The 19,568-nt window shown below is 37.1% G+C and overlaps 1 protein-coding gene across 6 annotated transcripts in view; it reads right to left on the bottom strand.

The window, feature by feature from the left end:
• Positions 1-19,568, bottom strand: part of NUP58 (nucleoporin 58) — a 78,396-nt gene that overhangs the window by 24,484 nt on the left and 34,344 nt on the right. For 3 of the 6 annotated variants that reach the window (XM_008153361.3, XM_028128121.2, XM_008153360.3), the window contains 4 exons: positions 14,995-15,196; positions 9,646-9,744; positions 7,827-7,922; positions 1,963-6,609 (listed from right to left, as the gene is read on the bottom strand). In XM_008153361.3, coding sequence (XP_008151583.1) covers positions 6,440-6,609; positions 7,827-7,922; positions 9,646-9,744; positions 14,995-15,196 — 567 coding nt within the window. In that variant the 3' untranslated portion in view covers positions 1,963-6,439. Of the gene's footprint in view, positions 1-1,962; positions 6,610-7,826; positions 7,923-9,645; positions 9,745-10,343; positions 10,843-14,994; positions 15,197-19,568 lie in introns of those variants that run through there. The other 3 variants (XM_028128119.2, XM_028128120.2, XM_028128122.2) reach the window with 3 other exon arrangements.

The following is a 19,568-nucleotide window of genomic DNA, read 5'->3' on the forward strand; positions in this document are numbered from 1 at the left end:
TAGGGGTTGGTTCCTGTAACACTGAGCATATGAGGCTGGACTTGAACAGGATCAACAGGAACACTTCAGTTGGCCGGGACACACCTTGCTCTCTGCCAAGATGCATCCTATCCAACTTGGGAGAAGTTGCCAGTCCAACACCCATTCAAGTGTACCCTCCCCTGGTTCAATGTTGAGGAGCCCTGAACAGTACAACATTGGCCCTTTATCAGCTCTGGTGCTGAGGCATCGGGCTCTAGCCTTAACAGACATGGCAGAGGAATTTCCTTTGCAGCAGTTCCTAAGCCTCAGTAGGAGCCTCATATTACGAACCTAATTTATTTTGCTAACTGCCTTAGCAATAACCTTCTTCTAACCATGCATAATAGAGGGCTGTTAAAGAGCCCAGAGCTGCTGGTTAGGGATGTAAGTAAACCTAGGGGCTTAAGGAATGGAACTACCTTGTACCTAATTACAAATATTTGCATGTGCTTGGTTGGCTATTGTTGTCCTACATTACTAGTATTTTGATGTCCTGGTCTATAGCTCCCCAGCAACAATTGACCAGTGAAGATACCAGCTATTCAGCTAGAATATAATCCATAGCAATTGAATTATCTAATACAACTTTAGCCAGAGCCTAAGGCCTCCCTGAGGCGACACTCTAACCACTGGCCAGGGCAGTTATTTTCTAATCAGTAACTTGAGATGTGAGGGGTTTGCATGTGTATTCTGACTTTTGGGGGTGTATCTTTGGCCAAAACAGGAGCACATATTAATAAATGTTCACTGAACTAAACTGACTTGCTACCAGGAGATTCAAAGAGTAAGATTGGCAAAAACTAGTTCTCTGCAAGTTAAATCTACAGTTCACTTTTCAGCATTGTAACTTTTGTGAGCCTGGTAGGTCTTTTCCTTTTTAATTATTGACAGGTTGGGTAGAAAAGAAGAAGTACATTAGATTGAGTAGGAAAGGCAGAAAACATTCTGGGCCGTGACCATCTTTTCCAGTAATCCCTCCTCTTTCTTCTATCTGTTGCTGTCTGGTAGCACCTTAAGTGTTTGCTTCTGTTTCCATGGTTTGCCTAGGCCAGTTGAGGTTCATGTCTGTACATCTAATCTCATTTAGTGTGAGTGTACGGGTTATATGAGTAAGCTAAGCCTTCCTGAAAAGGCTTTCTCATTAAACTTCTCACAGTTTCTAAGATTCAAATTGCTAGAATTGCTCCCCTTGCCCTTTCCAAAGTGAGCAGACCACCCTCCATGCTGGGATGACTAGCTTTTCTCTATGAACCTCTTCACAGGGGAACAGTGGGAAAAAGTCAAAGGCTACATCAGTCTGGTCTCTGCTTCTTCACTTTACTTCTTTGGTGTTATTCTCCCTAGAGTCCCATGGCTCTTTGTACTTACCTTGCCTCAATCTATATTCCATTATATACTTGTAATTTCCCCATATGAATAACGTAATCACATTACCTTTGGTGCCTTGAAGAGGTTAGGCATGAAAGCCAGTGTATTATTTTGTATCACAGAAAAACCTCAGCTCCATGACTTAACAGCTATGTGACTTCAAATAAATTGCTTAATCCTCTGCTTTATAGGGTAATACTGAGATTAAACAGTCAAGTTCATAAAGTTCTGAGCATGATGCCCAGAACAGACTATACACTCAATGGGAAATACATTGATAGGCAGAGATGACTTTGTAAATGAGATTTAAATTAGGCACTCCAACTTAGATTTTGCAGAACACTGGCCCAGTGATAGTGAGGCCCAGAGTTGTGTCCCCTTAGTAATAACCTTGTGATGTGTGCTCCAAAAAGTGCAGTGCAGCCAGGCTATTCAGAGTGAGAGACTGAAGCAAGGTGTGGGGAAAGGGGATGCTAAAGCAGATCTTGTGACAGACCATTCAAACCCAAATATTTCCTACATGTGAGAAATGCTCATCTGTCCAAATTCAAATAATGGACTCGGAGACAGAACTATGGCGAAAACGAGACTTTTAATACGCTCTCGAGAGCGAGTGCCCGTCCAAATGTACAGGCACACCTGGGGCAGCAAGCACAGCCCATTTATTCACTCCCTCCCCCGGTTCCTCATTGGCTGAGTACTATGGGGTCACCTGTTTCCTCATAAGTTGCCTAGGTCTTATTGTCACCTTTGGCCATTTTAAAAAATTGGGCTGAGGCCTTTTCTAGTTCCCACCATGATGCTGGCCCACATCCACAGTTCTTTGCTCTTAGATCCTCTTCCCTCCTCCCTACATTCTGTTTGCCCTGGGGAAATTCAGCAACCGTTTTCATCAAAAGCAGACCATGCTGGAGATGGATCAAAGAGGCCCACTTCCTATAACACACACAAAAACCCCACTACAACACTTCTAAAGGCACTATTCAATTTTCCTTGTTGCAAAAAATACTATTTGAAGCCAGTAGGACATTAACATGACCTTACTATATTATCACAAAATAAGTTAATCTGTATTCATAATAACGCAAACAACCTTGTACCAACCACATTGAAATTAAACAAGATGTTAATAGGAAAAACAATTAACCAAGAATCTAATAAATTTTGTAAAACCTTGCTGAACTAATAAAAGATTCAATAATTGCATATAGCATGCTGCAGTTCTCCCAAGAGTATAACATTTTATTTATATAAATCCAGTCAAAATCCCAATAGAATTTTAAGAAAAAACTTAACAGGTCATCTTAAAAGAGTAAGTGTCCTGAAATAGACATGCACCCCACCCCACCCCCATGTACACACACACCAAAATTAAGATACGGTGGCTTTTCTTATCAGGTACCAAAATAAAGCATCAGCCTCAATAATTAAAGCTGTGGGGTATTGGTGCAGGAATAGTAACCGCTTGCAAAGTGTCCAAGGCTTATGCTATGCAAATGCTTCAAATAAGATGATATCCTATCCTATAAAATAGAAGGGTAATATGCAAATTGTCCCCTAAATCAGGAGTTTGACCAGGTGGGCGGGGCGGGGCCGGCCCACCAACCACCCACAGCCCCTCCCCCCAGCCGACCCTGCTCCCACCAATGGGCCCTCCACCCTGATTGACCTCCCATATCCTCTCCTTATCGGCCCCAATCAGGGCAGGTCGACTGGACTCCACCCGTGCACAAATTCGTGCACCAGGCCTCTAGTTATTAATATAACCACCCATCTTTATTAGCCCTTTATCAGATGATGAAGCTGGGGTCTAGAAAAGTTAAGTAACTTGCCCAAGATTTTATAGGGTCACAACAGGGATCTGAACCCTAATGATTTCAGGAGTCAAACCATTCTCACAAGAAAAATATTAACATCCATTATCTGCAGAGATCCTACAAATCATTAAAAAAAAACTTTCTAAATAACCTCGTATAAAAATGGACAAAGGATATTAACATGCAAGTGAAAAATATTTATGTATTAAAAAGTTTAACCTCACAAGTACTTAAGATTAATAATATCATTTAGAGCTTGCTGGAAAATGGGTGCTCATACAAACTGCAGAGGTATATATTTAGATAGCATTTTTGGAAGGCAATCTGACATTAAGACATATAATTTGTATGCCCTCTCAGAAATTCCTCTTCTGGAATCAATCCCAAAGACACACTAAATATAAGCATAAAGAACCAGGTACAAGGATATTCACTGCAGCCTTTTCTATTATATTGAAACTAGAGGCCCAGTGCACGAAATTTGAGCACTGGGAGGAGGGGAGTGTCCCCTCAGCCCGGCCTGTGCCCTCTTGCAGTCCGAGAGCCCTTGGGGATGTCCGACTGCCCTGGAGATGGGAGGCTCCCGCCACCACCACTGCACTTGTCAGCCTGGTTTCTGGCACACTAACCACCAGGGGGCAGCTCCTGCGTTGAGCATTTGCCCCCTGGTGGTCAGTGCACATCATAGCAACCGGTTGTTCTGTCGTTGGGTCTATTTGCATATTAGCCTTTTATTATATAGGATACTGGAAAGAACCTAACTGCCTACCAACAGGTATTAGTTGGAATAAATTATTCTATATCTATGCTACAGAATAGTACATAAAAAACAAATCTGCAAGGACTGACATGAAAAAAAGTTTATGATATAGCATTAAAAGGGGAAAAAAGCAAGTCACAGAATACATAGATTTTTAACCCATTTGTTAAAAAAGAAAAAGAATCTAAGAGAATAAGAAAATGAGAGAGGAAAAAAGAGAAATAGAACAATAACATGTTGAAAAAAAGTATTTTTTTAAAAAAGAGTCTAAAAGAATATATACCAAACCATTAAGGAGTGAGTGAATACTCTGGGGAAGAAAGTGGAATTAGGACCTCGGGGTTGAAGGGGACTTTTACTTTTTACTCAAACTTACTTTCTGTATTCAGTCTTTATTAGTACATTTTTAAGGCAAGATGTACAAATCTGTGAAAACTCTAAAAACCGACCAAAGAGAATAAAAGAGCAACAATGAGAAAATTACATGTTAAGAACAACTACTAACACCTACAAAGATTTAAAGCAACTGACACAATAAATTTTATTGTTTACTCAATGACAGGCTCTGGACAAAGTGAAGACAATGGAGACAATGACATGTTTAAACTCCTATCATAAACTGATCTGTTACAAATTTCCAGTGGTTCAGCACATTAAAACGTAAAATATATGAAGAAAAAAACAAATGTAAATATTTAGATTTTTGCAGTAAAATGCAATATCCTTTTTTTAAAAAAGTTTGTTCTAATTGCGTATTTAATTCTGAAAGTAATTCAAAACACAAAATCACGTTTCCCTAACCTCCCTTAAAACCTGGTTCTGGGGATTGCAGTATTAGAGAAGTGTGCAAAAATAAAAACAGCTTCAGAGCTTAGAAACAAAGCATTTTCCTTATTTTAATGCATCAAGGTGCAAAAATTTCAGTTCCAAAAAGCCAATCATTGCTATATGCAGATAAATAAAACAGATTTGACAACACTTTTATAATCAAACCCAACATTCTACTACAAGTTTGTGTTTGTGTGTGCATGCATGTGTGTATACACACACATATTTACGTAGTATCTATTTTAGAAAAAAGGTACCTTGGTAAAATGCTTCTGAAAATATTCGCTTGATGCACAGTATGTACAAAACCTTCTATATAAAAATTAAATTATTTTTAATGAAATTCCATGTTTACATCCCGCCTGAAAACTGTAATTGAAAGATACATAGGTCTACCTAATGGTTTCTGTCTGAAATCATGGCTAAGGCCATTCTCTTTCCAAGGGTTCTCTTTTCATCCACTTTATGTCACTAGTACTAATACAGACAAATATTACACAGATGCAACCTGACACGCCTATGTATTATTACCTGGAGCTGTTAAAACAGGGGATAGTTTATAGTTGCTACAAAGAATACTTTTTTTTTTCTTAAAATATATTGTTTCTCTATTCCAAATTAAGCACTTACTTAAGACATTAAGAGGCTGATGAGCCACTCCATTTGGTGTCAATATCAATAGCCCTATAGGAAAGAACTCTGCATTGGAATAGCTACAAAAGTTGCCACTAAAATCATAGTGCATCCTTCACCTGCATAGAATCAATTTGGCTTAATAGCTCTTTGCTCCCAGAACACCAGTCTGGAGTTCAAATATGCTCTTGAAGGTTCATCTCAGATATGAAAAAACATCTCATAGCAATATGAGGACATGTAGGATAATAAAATCTGTTAAAACCTGTTCAACAAATTTCACAGCATTCCTCATCTAGGGAGCGGCTAAAGGTTAAGGTGGGAAACGAGTATGGAGAAGACTAGGGGCTTTGAGCAGGTCAAATATTTACAACAGTACCCATTTCAGTAAGTCTTTAAGCAAATAACCGCAATGACCTGACACCTCTAGCTCATCATTCTACAAGCACTGAGAATTTGAAGCTGCAAAGGTGAAAAATGGAATACCCTTAGAAAAGGGGAACAGTCTGAGGCAAAAGTTGTAGGTCTGTAAATATATATTTTATATGCACACACAATTGTGTGTATTCTGTATATATTTATATACATATTCACAAGATGCCCTGCAGTGTAGTTTAAAAGACCTTTATCAAGAAACCAACTGATTCGGTCCTAGAGTTCATACCACCTATATAAGAAACACATGTGCATATATTCACATGATGTAAACTGTATCAACAAAAACATTGCTATTAACACTAGGTTAAATAGGTGTTACCAACCAGCGATGTAATCAGAACATTTCGTATACTGAGAATCAAAATAAAGAAAAATATACAACTGGGTTTCAAATTCACAAGAAAAAAGTTTAACAGGGCAAATCAGAACGAAGTTAAAATTCCAGAGTAGGGAAAAATATCAAAACTTTTAGAAATATCTTGGTATGCAATTAAATTACTGCATCAATTTTAGAAAAATAGACTCAGAATAAATGACGGTGCAATGGATTCTCTGAACACATCTACCCATATGTTTATCTTTTTCCTCTTTTGTTTCCAGCTGGAGGTTTCTTCAACTGAAGGAGTTGTCCTCCGGTTCCAAACCCTGCAGAGGCAGGATTGGACACCCCAAATGTCAAACCAGCTGATGCCGTGATGCCAGGATTGCTGAAGTTAAACCCAGATGTACTTGAGCTGCCAAAGCCTTATGTTTAGGGAAAAGAATATTCATATCAGAAGTTAAGTCACAAAAACAAATATAAAAAGTGCGGATGAGAGGCAAAGTTCTAGCTACAAGGATATATAATCTATAGAAATAGTACCTATCAAATGGTCCTAAATTTTTAACACAAAATTTTATAGGAAAACAATTTAGCAAATAGCTAAGTGGCACCATTAGGGACAGAAGTTTAGTCATCCAGGTCAAAAGAGAAGTGTTAGCACAAAAAACTAAAATCTGCAGACTGCAAGCTGCCACTTTCCTGGGAATTCAATATGCCAAGGTGCCTTCCTTCTCAGCTCCTCCAGAAACATTTTATCAACATGTTAAAGATACTCTCACAACATTTGGACCCACGCTTGCAAATGTTAAGTCCTCTAAGAAAACAACAACCCACAATTTTTAGCACAATACACCACCGAGTAATACCTATTGTTTTGATTTTATAAGAGCCCTGTGTAATTAAGAGCAAGTACTATTACTGTCTAGTTAACATATTTATAATTCTGATACCACTGAATTCTACTATCTTACTCTGTTGAAACTGTTGATTTTAGATGCTATTTAATATTAAACAGAATTCCCTTCAAATTTCCTCCATTTCAACACAATTTAACTGGCATTACATCATTAATTTAGACCTACTTTTTATCCCTGAATGTTGCACATTTAAATAAGTCATTATTTACAAATATAGAGAAAATGCAAAGTAGACGGTATTTGGAATTTTTTTACCGGAAGAGTTAGAAGATTATATCTATTTCAAAAAACGAACAAAGAACCCAATTGTAAGATGGAATGTAATAACTAAAGATCTCTTTGGAAGAAAAATCATTCTCCTGAATGAATGATAAAAACTGGGTTAAAACTTAAACCCAAATGGGTTCATTTTTATAATAATGAAGAAAACTGTTTAACCATGAAGCTAGTCTTTGGGTTCAAAGAATCTCTTACTTAGTTAAGAAAGGACATAATTATTTATTTTATCAAACTAGTTAAGTGTTGTTAGAAATATTTTATAAACCTGACATTTAGCTTATGAGATAAAGCTATATATATGGTTAGGCTTGCATACTTCATCCAGAGAACAGAAACTAAACCAGGGATCTTTTTTGGATATTGGAAATAACAATACTTATGCTTTTAAATTAAATACTGTGCACCATTAAATTTGTCTGAAATTCAGGCTGAAACACACAAACCTGCACTAAGACTTCCTGAGGGTTTATTTGTTGTTCCAAATCCAAATGTGGAGGCCCCTGTGGTGCTGCATCCAAAACCAGAGCTAGTTCCAAATCCTAGTGGAAGGGCAATAGAGAAATATACAACGGCATGTAAAACACAGGTTAAAGGATACTAAAAAGTAAAACCCCAAATTATCAAAAGGTCTAATAAATACAGTGTTGAAACACATAGCCTTATGAAGGATATCTGCTATTTACTCCTTTGCATAAGACTTCTTGGGAAAGAACCAGATGAATTCTGAAATAAAACATTTATATGTATTTAGACTAAGTTTATGACCCATTAGTAATTTTTAAAAAACAAGATCCTTCCAAATGAACTAGAAATTTTAGTAATCATTCAAGCATGATTTTAGTCAAACAGAAATAAACAGATCTACTTGGGGATATTTTGTTTTGAAGAAAAAAAAGGCTACATTTATAATAAGCATGACATCCACAGTAATTTAAACACAGAGTACTGCAAGGTGATTCTACTCTCTTTTACCCAAACATTTTCACTTTGCCATTGAAAAACTGCATAACTACATAATAATCAATATGGCTGTTGCCATAGTATCAACCAATGTAACAATGAGAAAATGGGAGGGGAACCATCATGTTTTGTCTTAGTAATAGGATACTCACAATTCATATAAAAAAATATTTTTCATTATATAAATCCCAAGAGATTTTGCTAGAAGATTCATTTTTACTCTGCTAAAAGCCAAGTGCTTAAAAATAAAATTCAAATTCTTTTTAGGCTACTTTACAACAGCTTATCTAAAATATTGAGTTTGATAGTCTTATTGCCTCTAACTCTAAGAAATATGATGGCAAATTGGATTATAGATAGTAAGAATTATGCTGTCATAATTCTAGTAATTCCTAATAAGGTCTACTATATAAAGCCATAATAGCTTATAAACTTCCCCTCTTATGATGATACTAGAGGCCCAATGCATGAAATTCATGCAAAAGTAGGCCTCCCTTCCCCCCGCTGCCGGAACCAGCTTCTCTCTGTAATGCACCCAGGACTTGGGCTTCCCTCACAGCCCCAGCTTCATTCAGAAGGTTGTCCAGAAGGACGTATGGAAGGAAGTTTGGTCTAATTAGCTTATTACCTTTTTATTATTATAGATGTATAGTTTAGTGGAAATAATGAAACCTTATTCATTATATGACAATGTGCTCCATAAAACACAATCAACTTTCAATCATCCAGATCAGGTAATTATGAATGCATTTGTATTTAGCATGTTTTTGCAGACTTACCTTACTAATTAGAACTTATGAAACTATTAAAATAAATGCAATTGCTATGTATATAAATATGTATATAGGCAAATATAACAAAAGAAGTTGAGCTGTTCAAATTACAATAAAACTATTTTCCCATTTAAAATGTCCATTTTCAGAAAAAGAAGATAATGATTAGGTGACTGTATATCCAGAAGTAGTTTGGACTCCAAATTGATGTTAAGACTACTAATGTTTTTAAGTTAAATTTATTGAAACTAAATAATTTTCAAGTTCACATTTTAGCATATTGCGTTGACTATAAGACCATCCCTGCCATTTAATTTTAATACTTTTTAATATTCACTATTCACAGATAAAATGATTTCTTAGGTTCTAAGTATAATACTAGACAGCACAGATTATGTTTGGAGAATTGTTTTTGGCATATGGAAACTTAACTTCCAAAATAGTAGATCCTCTTAGAAATTTTTTACAGGCTAGTATCAATTCAAATGTATAATAGTGTAATGCAATTATTAGAAAAGTTAAAGTGTACCTCCAAGGTTTGAAGAACCTAAGCCACTTGATTGCAAGCCAGTGCCAATACCTGAGCCGAATGGCGTTCCAAAACTAACTCCCAGAGATGGCTGTGGCCCTGGTATAAAAAAAAAAAAAAAAAAAATGGGAGGGGGGAAAAACAAATTTGCCTTACTCTTTCAAGATTAAAGTTTTAAGAAATTGTTTTTAAAATGAACAGTAATAACTTGAAACAAATTCTATTTGCTAAAACTTAGTTTTCAGGATGTCTCCCCAGCCTAATTTATTTGTCTCAACTGATTTACTTATCCCCCAAATTTTCTTTAATTAACTTGTTCACACTAGACAATTAAGAGGTTTACTGCACTGAAAGATGAATGTTAGTTTAACCTGCTAAATAATTTGAAATCTTTAATGTATTGTAAATTATAGTTCTTTCATAGTTTTAATTTTAGAATTATTTTAGATCTCCCCACTTGCTTTCTGATAAAATTAGTTGGTGTAATCAGTAAAGGTTTTTTACTGTTTTTCTTTTGAAAACAAGCTCCTTACCATTAGAGTCAAGTCTCAATTGATCAAAAGAGACTGAGGCTAACATGGCAAAACTATCATGTTACTTCATAAGAGTAAGTACCCAAAAAACTAGGCATGATCTTTTTAGTGAAATATAAATCATATGTATACAATAAGTAGATAAAAAACAAGACAATGTTTTATTTTATTAAATTTATTGTTCATTTTAAAGCAAATCAATTACACAGTAACATGACAATTCCAAATTGTTCACAAAAAGTGATAATTAAGTCCTATTGTTAAGCTCTGTGCTACATTACACCACTTATCACCTGATTAAATAAGATAGATAATGAACATTTACAAAGGCACTGCTGTGTACCTTGACAGATTCAATACATTCAAGATTTCAATTCAGAAATTTCTTTGCAACATTTTGGAAAATGTACTCAGATGCAGAACGATTAGTCATCCTTTTCCCATTTGTTACTTGAAAGGTTTTAGCTGAGTTTGTTTGGCAAGAATAGCATCAAACTTGCCTCTCATTTTAACTATATTCTTTTAAAACTAAGCAGACTACAAAAATCTAAAAATCTCTCATTTGATAAATAATTTATGAACACTATTCAATAAATTTCATAGTACAATCTTCAGTCTTGTCTTTTTCAAGCACAGTGATCAGTGCATCTCAAAGTTGAGGGATCTGCCAAAGTAATATACAGATTAAAATTTAAAATTTTCAAAGAATTCAAAGCCTTCAAGTTGTTCAATGAATGAGGTTTGTATATTCAAAAGGTAGTGTAAATTATAAAGCATTAAAAAGAAAACTGAGGAACTACATTTTGCTACACTGGGACAAAAACTGGACTTTTCAAATAGCTTCCACCCAGAAAATAAAGAATAAGAACTAGCAGCAGCCAGAGTTCTCATACTACTATTAAAAAATAAATTAAAAAAAAGATTTAAAAATTTACACCCAGTTTGAGATCAATTTGAGACTAAAATACTTGATGAGCAGCTCTTTTGTAAAATGTTACTATAGGAAAAAGAAACTAAGCATATTAACTTCATATTTCTAACAAAAATACTATGTAGAAAACACATGTCCAGTTTCTTTAACATTGAGAGACTTAAGTGTCACATATTAATAGGAGGCACTGCTGGTGGAAGACCCTAAAGAATAATGCACACCACAGCCCTCAGCCCTACAAGTCATAAGAGTTACTCAAATAGCATGCTTTTTATTGAGAGAGGGTCTATTTTTAAGAGCAACTCTAATCATAGATATTCAGGATGTAGGTAACGAAGAACTCTAATGATGACAAGACTTTCCATTGCACAACAGGTACATGATATTTTGAGTTTTGTACCTTCACACAAATTCTGAAGGCAACATTATTTATAAAACTAGTAGGCAAATGTATAACATTTTTAATAGTTTAAGACTAATAATAAATATCTCCCATGCCAAAGTATTAGCATATATATTATACTCTGGCCAGCATATAAATTAGTTTCATTATTAGAAAGCAGAATCTAAATCCCTCAGGCAAAAGTTACGTAAACAATTCAAAAAGTCTGTTTTGAAATCTGAATACTCATTCAATGAGAGGCTCTTAGTGCCATAAACAAAACCAAGTTAGTAGTAATATATTCCAATGATTGCCCAAAGTGAAATCTTCATGTAAAGTAACATTTTACAAAAGTTATGGTATAATATACCCACACACAACAAAATCAAGTTTAATACTGTTAATTCATATTTCCCAGGATAAGTTCTACCTTTTAAAAAGTAAAATTGCATTCACAGGAAAAGGACTAAAGTGCTAAAATTTTTAATAATTTTCACTGACCACTCAAAAATACCTAATGTAATTAATTTGGTCATATTCTAAAATAAGTCATATCTTAAAATAATAATATTTCTTAAAAAAACAAAAAATGCCTTTCCCCAATTTGAAAAATTTCCCTTAGTGATTTAATGGGGAATGTTCCTTTGGTTATTAAATTACAACAAAAATCATAAAACCACAGGAAACTAAAACAAAATACTTAGTCTCCTATTTAACACTACATCTTAAATGTCCAAACCTACACTAACAGCTGGAAAGTAGGAATTCCTACCAAAACATCTCAGCACTCCTTGAAAACAGCAGCTAAGTCACATGAGAAAAGTCTTATTTATGTAAACATCAAGAACTTTTAAAAGTGTCAAAACACAACAGCAAAACTTAATCCCAGCACATTAGCTTAAAACAATCTACCCTAAGTTAAAATTATACTGAAAAAAAAAAAAAAAAGCCTAATGTAAATCATCTTAAGCTTTTAAAGAGGCTTCAGAAATACTGGTGGGTGGAAAAGTGTACTCAAGCTCTACCAACATGTAATTTACCCATGTATTCATGCTTATTTCATACATAAATAGCCTGCTGGTTTTTCCTCAATTCTCTTCAGCCTTCAGAAGCAATTAAGCATAAATCACACAAGTCTAAATCCTGTTACATCTTAATTAAAAAACATCGAAGAATGATCAAGAAGTCACTTAAGTGCATACCTTCACATCAAAGAAAGACCACACAAAAACCACCTTCAGAAGGTAGTAGCCCAAGAAGCTATCTGCTTTTTTACATTAATGAAGTCAAGATTCCATATGCAAATAAAAGCAAACTGCCTCTAACAACTCAAATCTTGTACAGATCAACAGTGATATATAAAAATAGCACACAAGCTTTACCTGGCTTCATCTGGATGGTTTTTTAATATCTGTTACTGGTATTTAAAAAGATTTCATCAAAGTCACAGGACATAAGGAATAAGTCAATTGCATAATGTAATTAATAGAGGTGTTTCTAAACAGGGTGTAAAATAAAAACATATCTAACAGACTTCATAAATCTTGCTACAGTGGTGGCATGACTAAAATAACTAATATCTTAATGGGGGGAAAGCATAAAAGAATGGACTATGGAGCCTGGTAGACCTTTAGAAAAACAAAAGGGAAAAAAACAAAATGAAAAACTGTTATTATGATTGTTCAGCTTCTCAGTTCTAAAAATTCATACAACTCAAAATGAAAACACTGTAAGACTTTTTAGGTTGATAAATTACAATTCCTACCACCTGATTAAAAAATCCTTGTGTGGGTTTCAAAACTGCAGGGAACAGAGAAAACAGCCAGTTCCCCAAAGTCTGACAAAAGTCACAGACAAAATTAAAGCATATGAGAAAATGGCTCAACATGATTACTCTAAATTAAGCTATATTCTCTATCACCACAGAGAGCAAAGACCATACCTATAATACTGTTTATCTTTGTATCCCCAGAACCTAGCACATGATAGGCACTCATATTTAGAGAAATGAACATATATCCATAAGCCCAAAATGTATGAATGAAAACCTACAAACCTAACTTAGAATGGAAATTCTTTATGTGTAAGGAACACTTACCCAAAACTATGCTTATCTGATCTACTTTAGGACTGATATTGGCTCTAAAAAGTAAATTGGGACTATGGTTGGTCTGATTAATTGGTTAAAGAATCATGAGAACTGAGGATCATAATTATGGGATTGATAGGGATTCAATCCCAAAATGATTTTTTCCTCCATAACTTGAGGATACAACCCTACCTTCCAGGCAGCTAGAGAACTACTATACAGTGCTTCTGTGAGCCACTATTCACATGGGTCCAGCCATGGAATGTGGAGGACTTGGCATAAATCCACTGGCAGCCTTTTACTGATGGGAAGTCAATTCTGTCATCTCCAAATGTGAAGAACAATTTTTTAAACTGCCAATAATGAGAAACAGAGAATGCTTCCCTGTAGAGGCAGCCTGAATGCAATCTAAGTAATTTTTTTTTTTTTTACTCATTTTGTACTATAGTTTATTACTGGAATATATGGAACTCTCAGTAGGATACATGCTACAGAATAGTAGGCATTACTAAAAAATGTATGAATGAGTAAAAAAAAAAAAGTCAATATCCATTAAGACTATATTTTTCTATATTGAACTTCAAGCCTAACAAGAAAGGAACTGCAGGAGTAAAAGACAAGTAGCAATCTCCAAAAGACACAGGACCAAACTGAACACTGCAGAACTGACCACAAATACGATTCTCTCGTGACAAGTGGAATTATACCAAGGACTAAAATAATCTACATTCCAGTATCTCACCAATGACTTATATCTGCTCAACTTTCTATTCACATTTCTTAATGTGCAATACAGAGCATCTCGAAACATCTTTTTCCTGCTCTTGCTTTGTTCATTTTGAAAAGGCATAAACAAGTCTAGCATATACTTTCTTCCAAATTTGATTTAGAGGGCCTGTATTATTTCTTGTCATTATACATACAAACAAAACTATTGGCCTTCAACACACCTTGAGTCAATAAAAACACACTTCATCCTGAATGTCAGTATTCTGTAATCACTATGTATGAAGAAATAAGAATGCACCATCTATCACTATCATACATGAAAACTGCAATGTATGGCTGGATTATCTGAATTTAAAACAATAAATGATACAATCACGATTTTAGAATCTATTACTTCTAATTGTAATTCAGTAGTGAAACACCATGTTCTAAAGGGTATTTATAGCAATACAGCAAATAACATTAAGTAAATTCACAATATTCAATATCTCATTGCTATATAATTATTGCTAAGACTACCCTGCGTTTTTTATCAGGTATGTTTATAATTGTGTCCATCACAATTTTTAGATTGTATTGTATTCATAGAAATTTCTTCAGTGCTAACACAAGGAAGACTTATAAAAATGCACATAAATGTTCTGCATTTTAACAGTAAGAAGCTATAACTTGAATGCATTCAGACCTGTAGCAGGCTGTTGCTGCTGTGTAAGTGTTGCAGCCATGGCTACGGCTGCTGCATTTGGAATGGTGCTGAAAGGGGTGGGTCCAGTAGTAACTCTGGGGGCATTCTGCCACTTCTTGACTTCTGCTCGCCTGGCTTCAAACACATCTACAGCATCTCCCAAGAACATCTTTCTGTAGCCAAGGTACTGTTCCTTGAGCACCTACAAGAATGAATAAAGAAAAGGTTAATCAAGTTTTGTGTTGACTTTGGTAATATGTGAATGAATATATGAAACTAGAGACCCAGTGCATGAAATTCGTGCACGAATGGGGGGGGGGTGTCCCTCAGCCCAGCCTGCACCCTCTCTAATCTGGGACCACTTGGGGGATCGGGCCTAAACCAGCAGTCGAACATCCCTTTCACAGTCCGGGACTGCTGGCTCCTAACCATTCTTCCAGCCAGCCTGATAGCCCCCTAACTGCTCCCCTGCCGGCCTGATTGACGCCTAACTGCTCCCCTGCCGGCATGATTGTCTCCAACTGCCCTCCCCTGCGGGGCTGAGGGGACTGGGCGCCGCCATCTTGTGAGGGTGTGGCAGCCAATTAGCATATTCCCGTTTTATTGGCTGTGGGCATCGCCATCTTGTGAGGGTGTGGTGGTCAATTAGCATATTCCCCTCCTTATTAGATAGGATAAGTCAGCAAAGACAGATCAAAGAGAGAGCCAGTATTATGAATTCCACCTAAATAAACTAGTAATGCAATGCATGGCATGGGAAGTGAAAAGTTTGAGAGTTCTAACACACCTTTGAATATTTTCTTCCCCATTTTTTCATATCTTTACAATAAACTGCCTAAAATATTCTGGCTTCGTGAAGCCCTCTTCAAAATGAGTTAGCTAAGCTTTAAAATGTTAAAAATTTTATTAAAATATTCCAATTTTTTCATGGAATTCTCTCCTTCAATGTCGAACCTTTTGATAAACTTTAGATTTAAAAAAGTTGAAAATAAAAAGCACTAAATATATATTTGTTAAATACATTTTCTAAAAGGCCTGGGTGACACATGTTAAAATAATGTCCCTTAGCAGAGAGAGCTAGGATGGTAATAAGAGGACCTTTCTCAATATTGTTTGACTATTTTGCAATGAAAATGATTCATGTTGAGCTTGTATAACCAAATTTGGGGGTGGGGGAGGGGAGTGAGTTTGTAATTTCAGAGTAAGAAAGAAAAATTACCAAGTTCACAAACGGGCTGGTTTACCCAAGGCAGCATCTGCCTTGATTCAAGACCATGAATAGAAATGGTTATTTTTCACATCAGAATTATTAAATACTTTCATTGAAGGTTTAACCTAATTTAGATGTTTTAAACCACTTTTTGAAAAAATGTAGAATTTTTATATTTCCTACCTGTTCTAAGCAGACATTAATAAATTTTAGGAGGAGAGAAGGAGGAACCAAGATGGCGGCATAGTTAAACAACTAATCTGCTGCCTCACACAACAATTTCAAAAATACAACTAAAAGACAAAAACGTCTACCACCCAGAACCACGGGAAAGCTGGCTGAGTGGAAGATTTACAACTAAGAAGAGAAAGTAGCACAATCGCTGAAAAGCTGAGGTATGGAGGCACGCGAATCGGGCTGGCGGCGGGCGGCTGGGTGCGCGGCTTTTCTTCAACCCGCAGGGAGACAAGCTCCCGATCGCTCTGAAATCCAGTTTCTGGGGACACTCGGGGGACCCAGACACCTACAGGGAGAGGCTGGACTCTCGGCCATCGGGTCGGAAAGTGAGAGTGACTTTTTTGCGGTGGTGCGCCCAGCAATCATTGTTTACTGCGCTGGAGCGCAGGGTGCAGGGACTTGGAAAAGTGGAAAGGCAGAGACGGCTGACGGCAGCCATCGCCGTTGGCCACGCCCCAGCCTAGTGACGCCCTGAGACCCCGCCCCGCACATTCTACAAACCCGCCCAGGCTCCACTCAGCGGCTTTTGCATATAAATGGCCTGTTCTGTGGCAGCTTAACCAACTGCAGCTCCAGTCAGACTGCTCCAAAACCGCCCAAGCAAAGGAGGAGAAAACTAGCCCTTGCTGTAGCTCCTGCTGGGGGACACACAGTACACAAGGGTACACCAAGAGTGTCCACCTCAGGTAACTGGGAGGCTGACCCATTGAACCAATAGGACACCTAGTACACAAAGCTACCCTAACAACTCAGGGAAGCAGAGAATATGAGAAGGCAAGGAAACAGATCACAAACCAAAGAAATGGAGGAGAACAAGCGACTGGACATAGAGTTCAAAGCCACGGTTATAAGGTTTTTCAAGAATTTCATGGAAAAGGCCGATAAATTCAATGAGACCCTCGAGCATATGAAAAAGGACCAACTAGAAATTAAACATACACTGACTGAGATAAAAAATATTATACAGAGACCCAAAAGCAGACTAGAGGATTGCAAGAATCAACTCAAAGATTTGGAATACAAAGAGGCCAAGGACACTCCTCCAGAGAAGCATGAAGAGAAGAGAATTCAGAAAGTTGAAGATAGTGTAAGAAGCCTCTGGGACAACTTCAAGCGAACCAACATCAGAATTATGGGGGTACCAGAAGAAGAGAGAGAGCAAGATGCTGAAAACCTATTTGAAGAAATAATGAACGAAAACTTCCCCCACCTGATGAAAGAAATAGACTTACAAGTCCAGGAAGCGCACAGAACCCCAAACAAGAGGAATCCAAAGAGGACCACACCAAGACACATCATAATTAAAATGCCAAGAGCAAAAGACAAAGAGAGAATCTTACAAGCAGCAAGAGAAAAACAGTTAGTTACCTACAGGGGAGCTCCCATACGATTATCAGCTAATTTCTCAACAGAAACCATGCAGGCCAGACGGGAGTGGCAAGAAATATTCAAAGTGATGAACAGCAGGAACCTACAACCAAGACTACTCTACCCAGCAAAGTTATCATTCAGAATTGAAGGGCAGATAAAGAGCTTCACAGATAAGAAAAAGCTAAAGGAGTTCATCACCACCAAACCAGCATTATATGAAATGCTGAAAGGTATTCTTTAAAAAGAGGAAAAAGAAGAAGAAAGATAAAAATTATGAACAACAAATACATATCTATCAACAAGTGAATCTAAAAGTCAAGTGAATTAAAAATCTGAGGAACAGAATAAACTGGTGAACATAATAGAATCAGAGGCATAGAATGGGAGTGGATTGATAATTCTCAGGGGGAAAGTGTGGGGAGTATGGGAAGAGACTGGACAAAAATCATACACCTATGGATAAGGACAGCGGGGGGGGGGGAGGTAAGGGCAGAGGGGGGTGGGAACTGGGTGGTGGGGAGATATGTGGGGAAAAAGGAGAAACAATTGTAATCTGAACAATAAAGATTCATTAAAAAAAATAAAAAATAAATAAATAAATAAATTTTAGGCTTTTTTATTATATCAAATAGAATACTTATAAATCCTTTTATTTATAGTATTTAAGAGCTATCATCTCCTTTTGTGTGAATGCCACTACTTGATGTTCCAATTCCAGACTTTCCTGACTCTATAATGGTGGGAATGCCAAGAACTGAATACTGGCATTCCCACATTCCCAAATATTCAAAGTGATGAATAGCAAGAACTTACAACCAAGGTTACTCTACCCAGCAAAGCTATCACTGGGGAAAATACAGTCAGAAGTAAGGAATGTAATATTAGGAAAAGCAGATCTTTTTAAAACTGATCTCCTCCAAGTCCATCATCCCTTCTGTGCAATTAGCTGCACATATCCACACAATGTTTAGTATCAATAGCCCATAAATTTTAGTTCTACTTCAAATACTCAGAATGACCTGCCTTAGAGACTTGAAAAGACTGGTTTAAAAACACATACACAGGAGAAACCAAGATGGTGGCATAGGTAAACACCTAAACTGCTGCCTCGCACAACAATTTCAAAACTACAACTAAAAGACAAAACAGATATCTAGAACCACAGGAAGGCTGGCTGAGTGGAAATTCTATAACTAGAAGGAAAGAGAAAAGCACACTGAGACTCAGAGGAACTGCGGAAGGCAGAGGTACTGAGGCGCACGCGTGGAGAGGGCTGGCAACTGAGTACGCGGCTGGCTTTCTCAATCGGGAGGAAGACAAAAGCTCCTGATGGCTCTGAACTCCAGTTCCGGGCGAGACTCTGGGGACCCAGACTCATTCGGGGAGAAACTGTCTGGCAGCAGGCGGAACTCGAGGGCAGCTTTCTCTCAGAGGCGCTTGCAGCAGGACACTAACACCCAGGGACCTATTAGGGCAGGGATGACGGGAAGCCATTGCTGTCTGCTCCGCCCTGAGACTCCACCCCATCCAAGCTGAGCACAGAGGCTTTTGCAAGTCTTGTCTCAGAAGGGTGTCTCCAGCACAGAAGTTCTCCCAGCGTAGAAACAGCTGATCCTCACAGCCAATGGGCCTGGAGGTCAATTCCTCCCAGTGATACCAACAACAATCAAGGCTTAACTATAAGACTGTGCACACAGCCCACAAAGGGGTGCACCAAGAGTGTCCACCTCCGGTAACTGGGGAGGCTGAGCCACTG

Source organism: Eptesicus fuscus, chromosome 7, assembly GCF_027574615.1.
Source record: "Eptesicus fuscus isolate TK198812 chromosome 7, DD_ASM_mEF_20220401, whole genome shotgun sequence".
Taxonomy (NCBI): domain Eukaryota; kingdom Metazoa; phylum Chordata; class Mammalia; order Chiroptera; family Vespertilionidae; genus Eptesicus; species Eptesicus fuscus.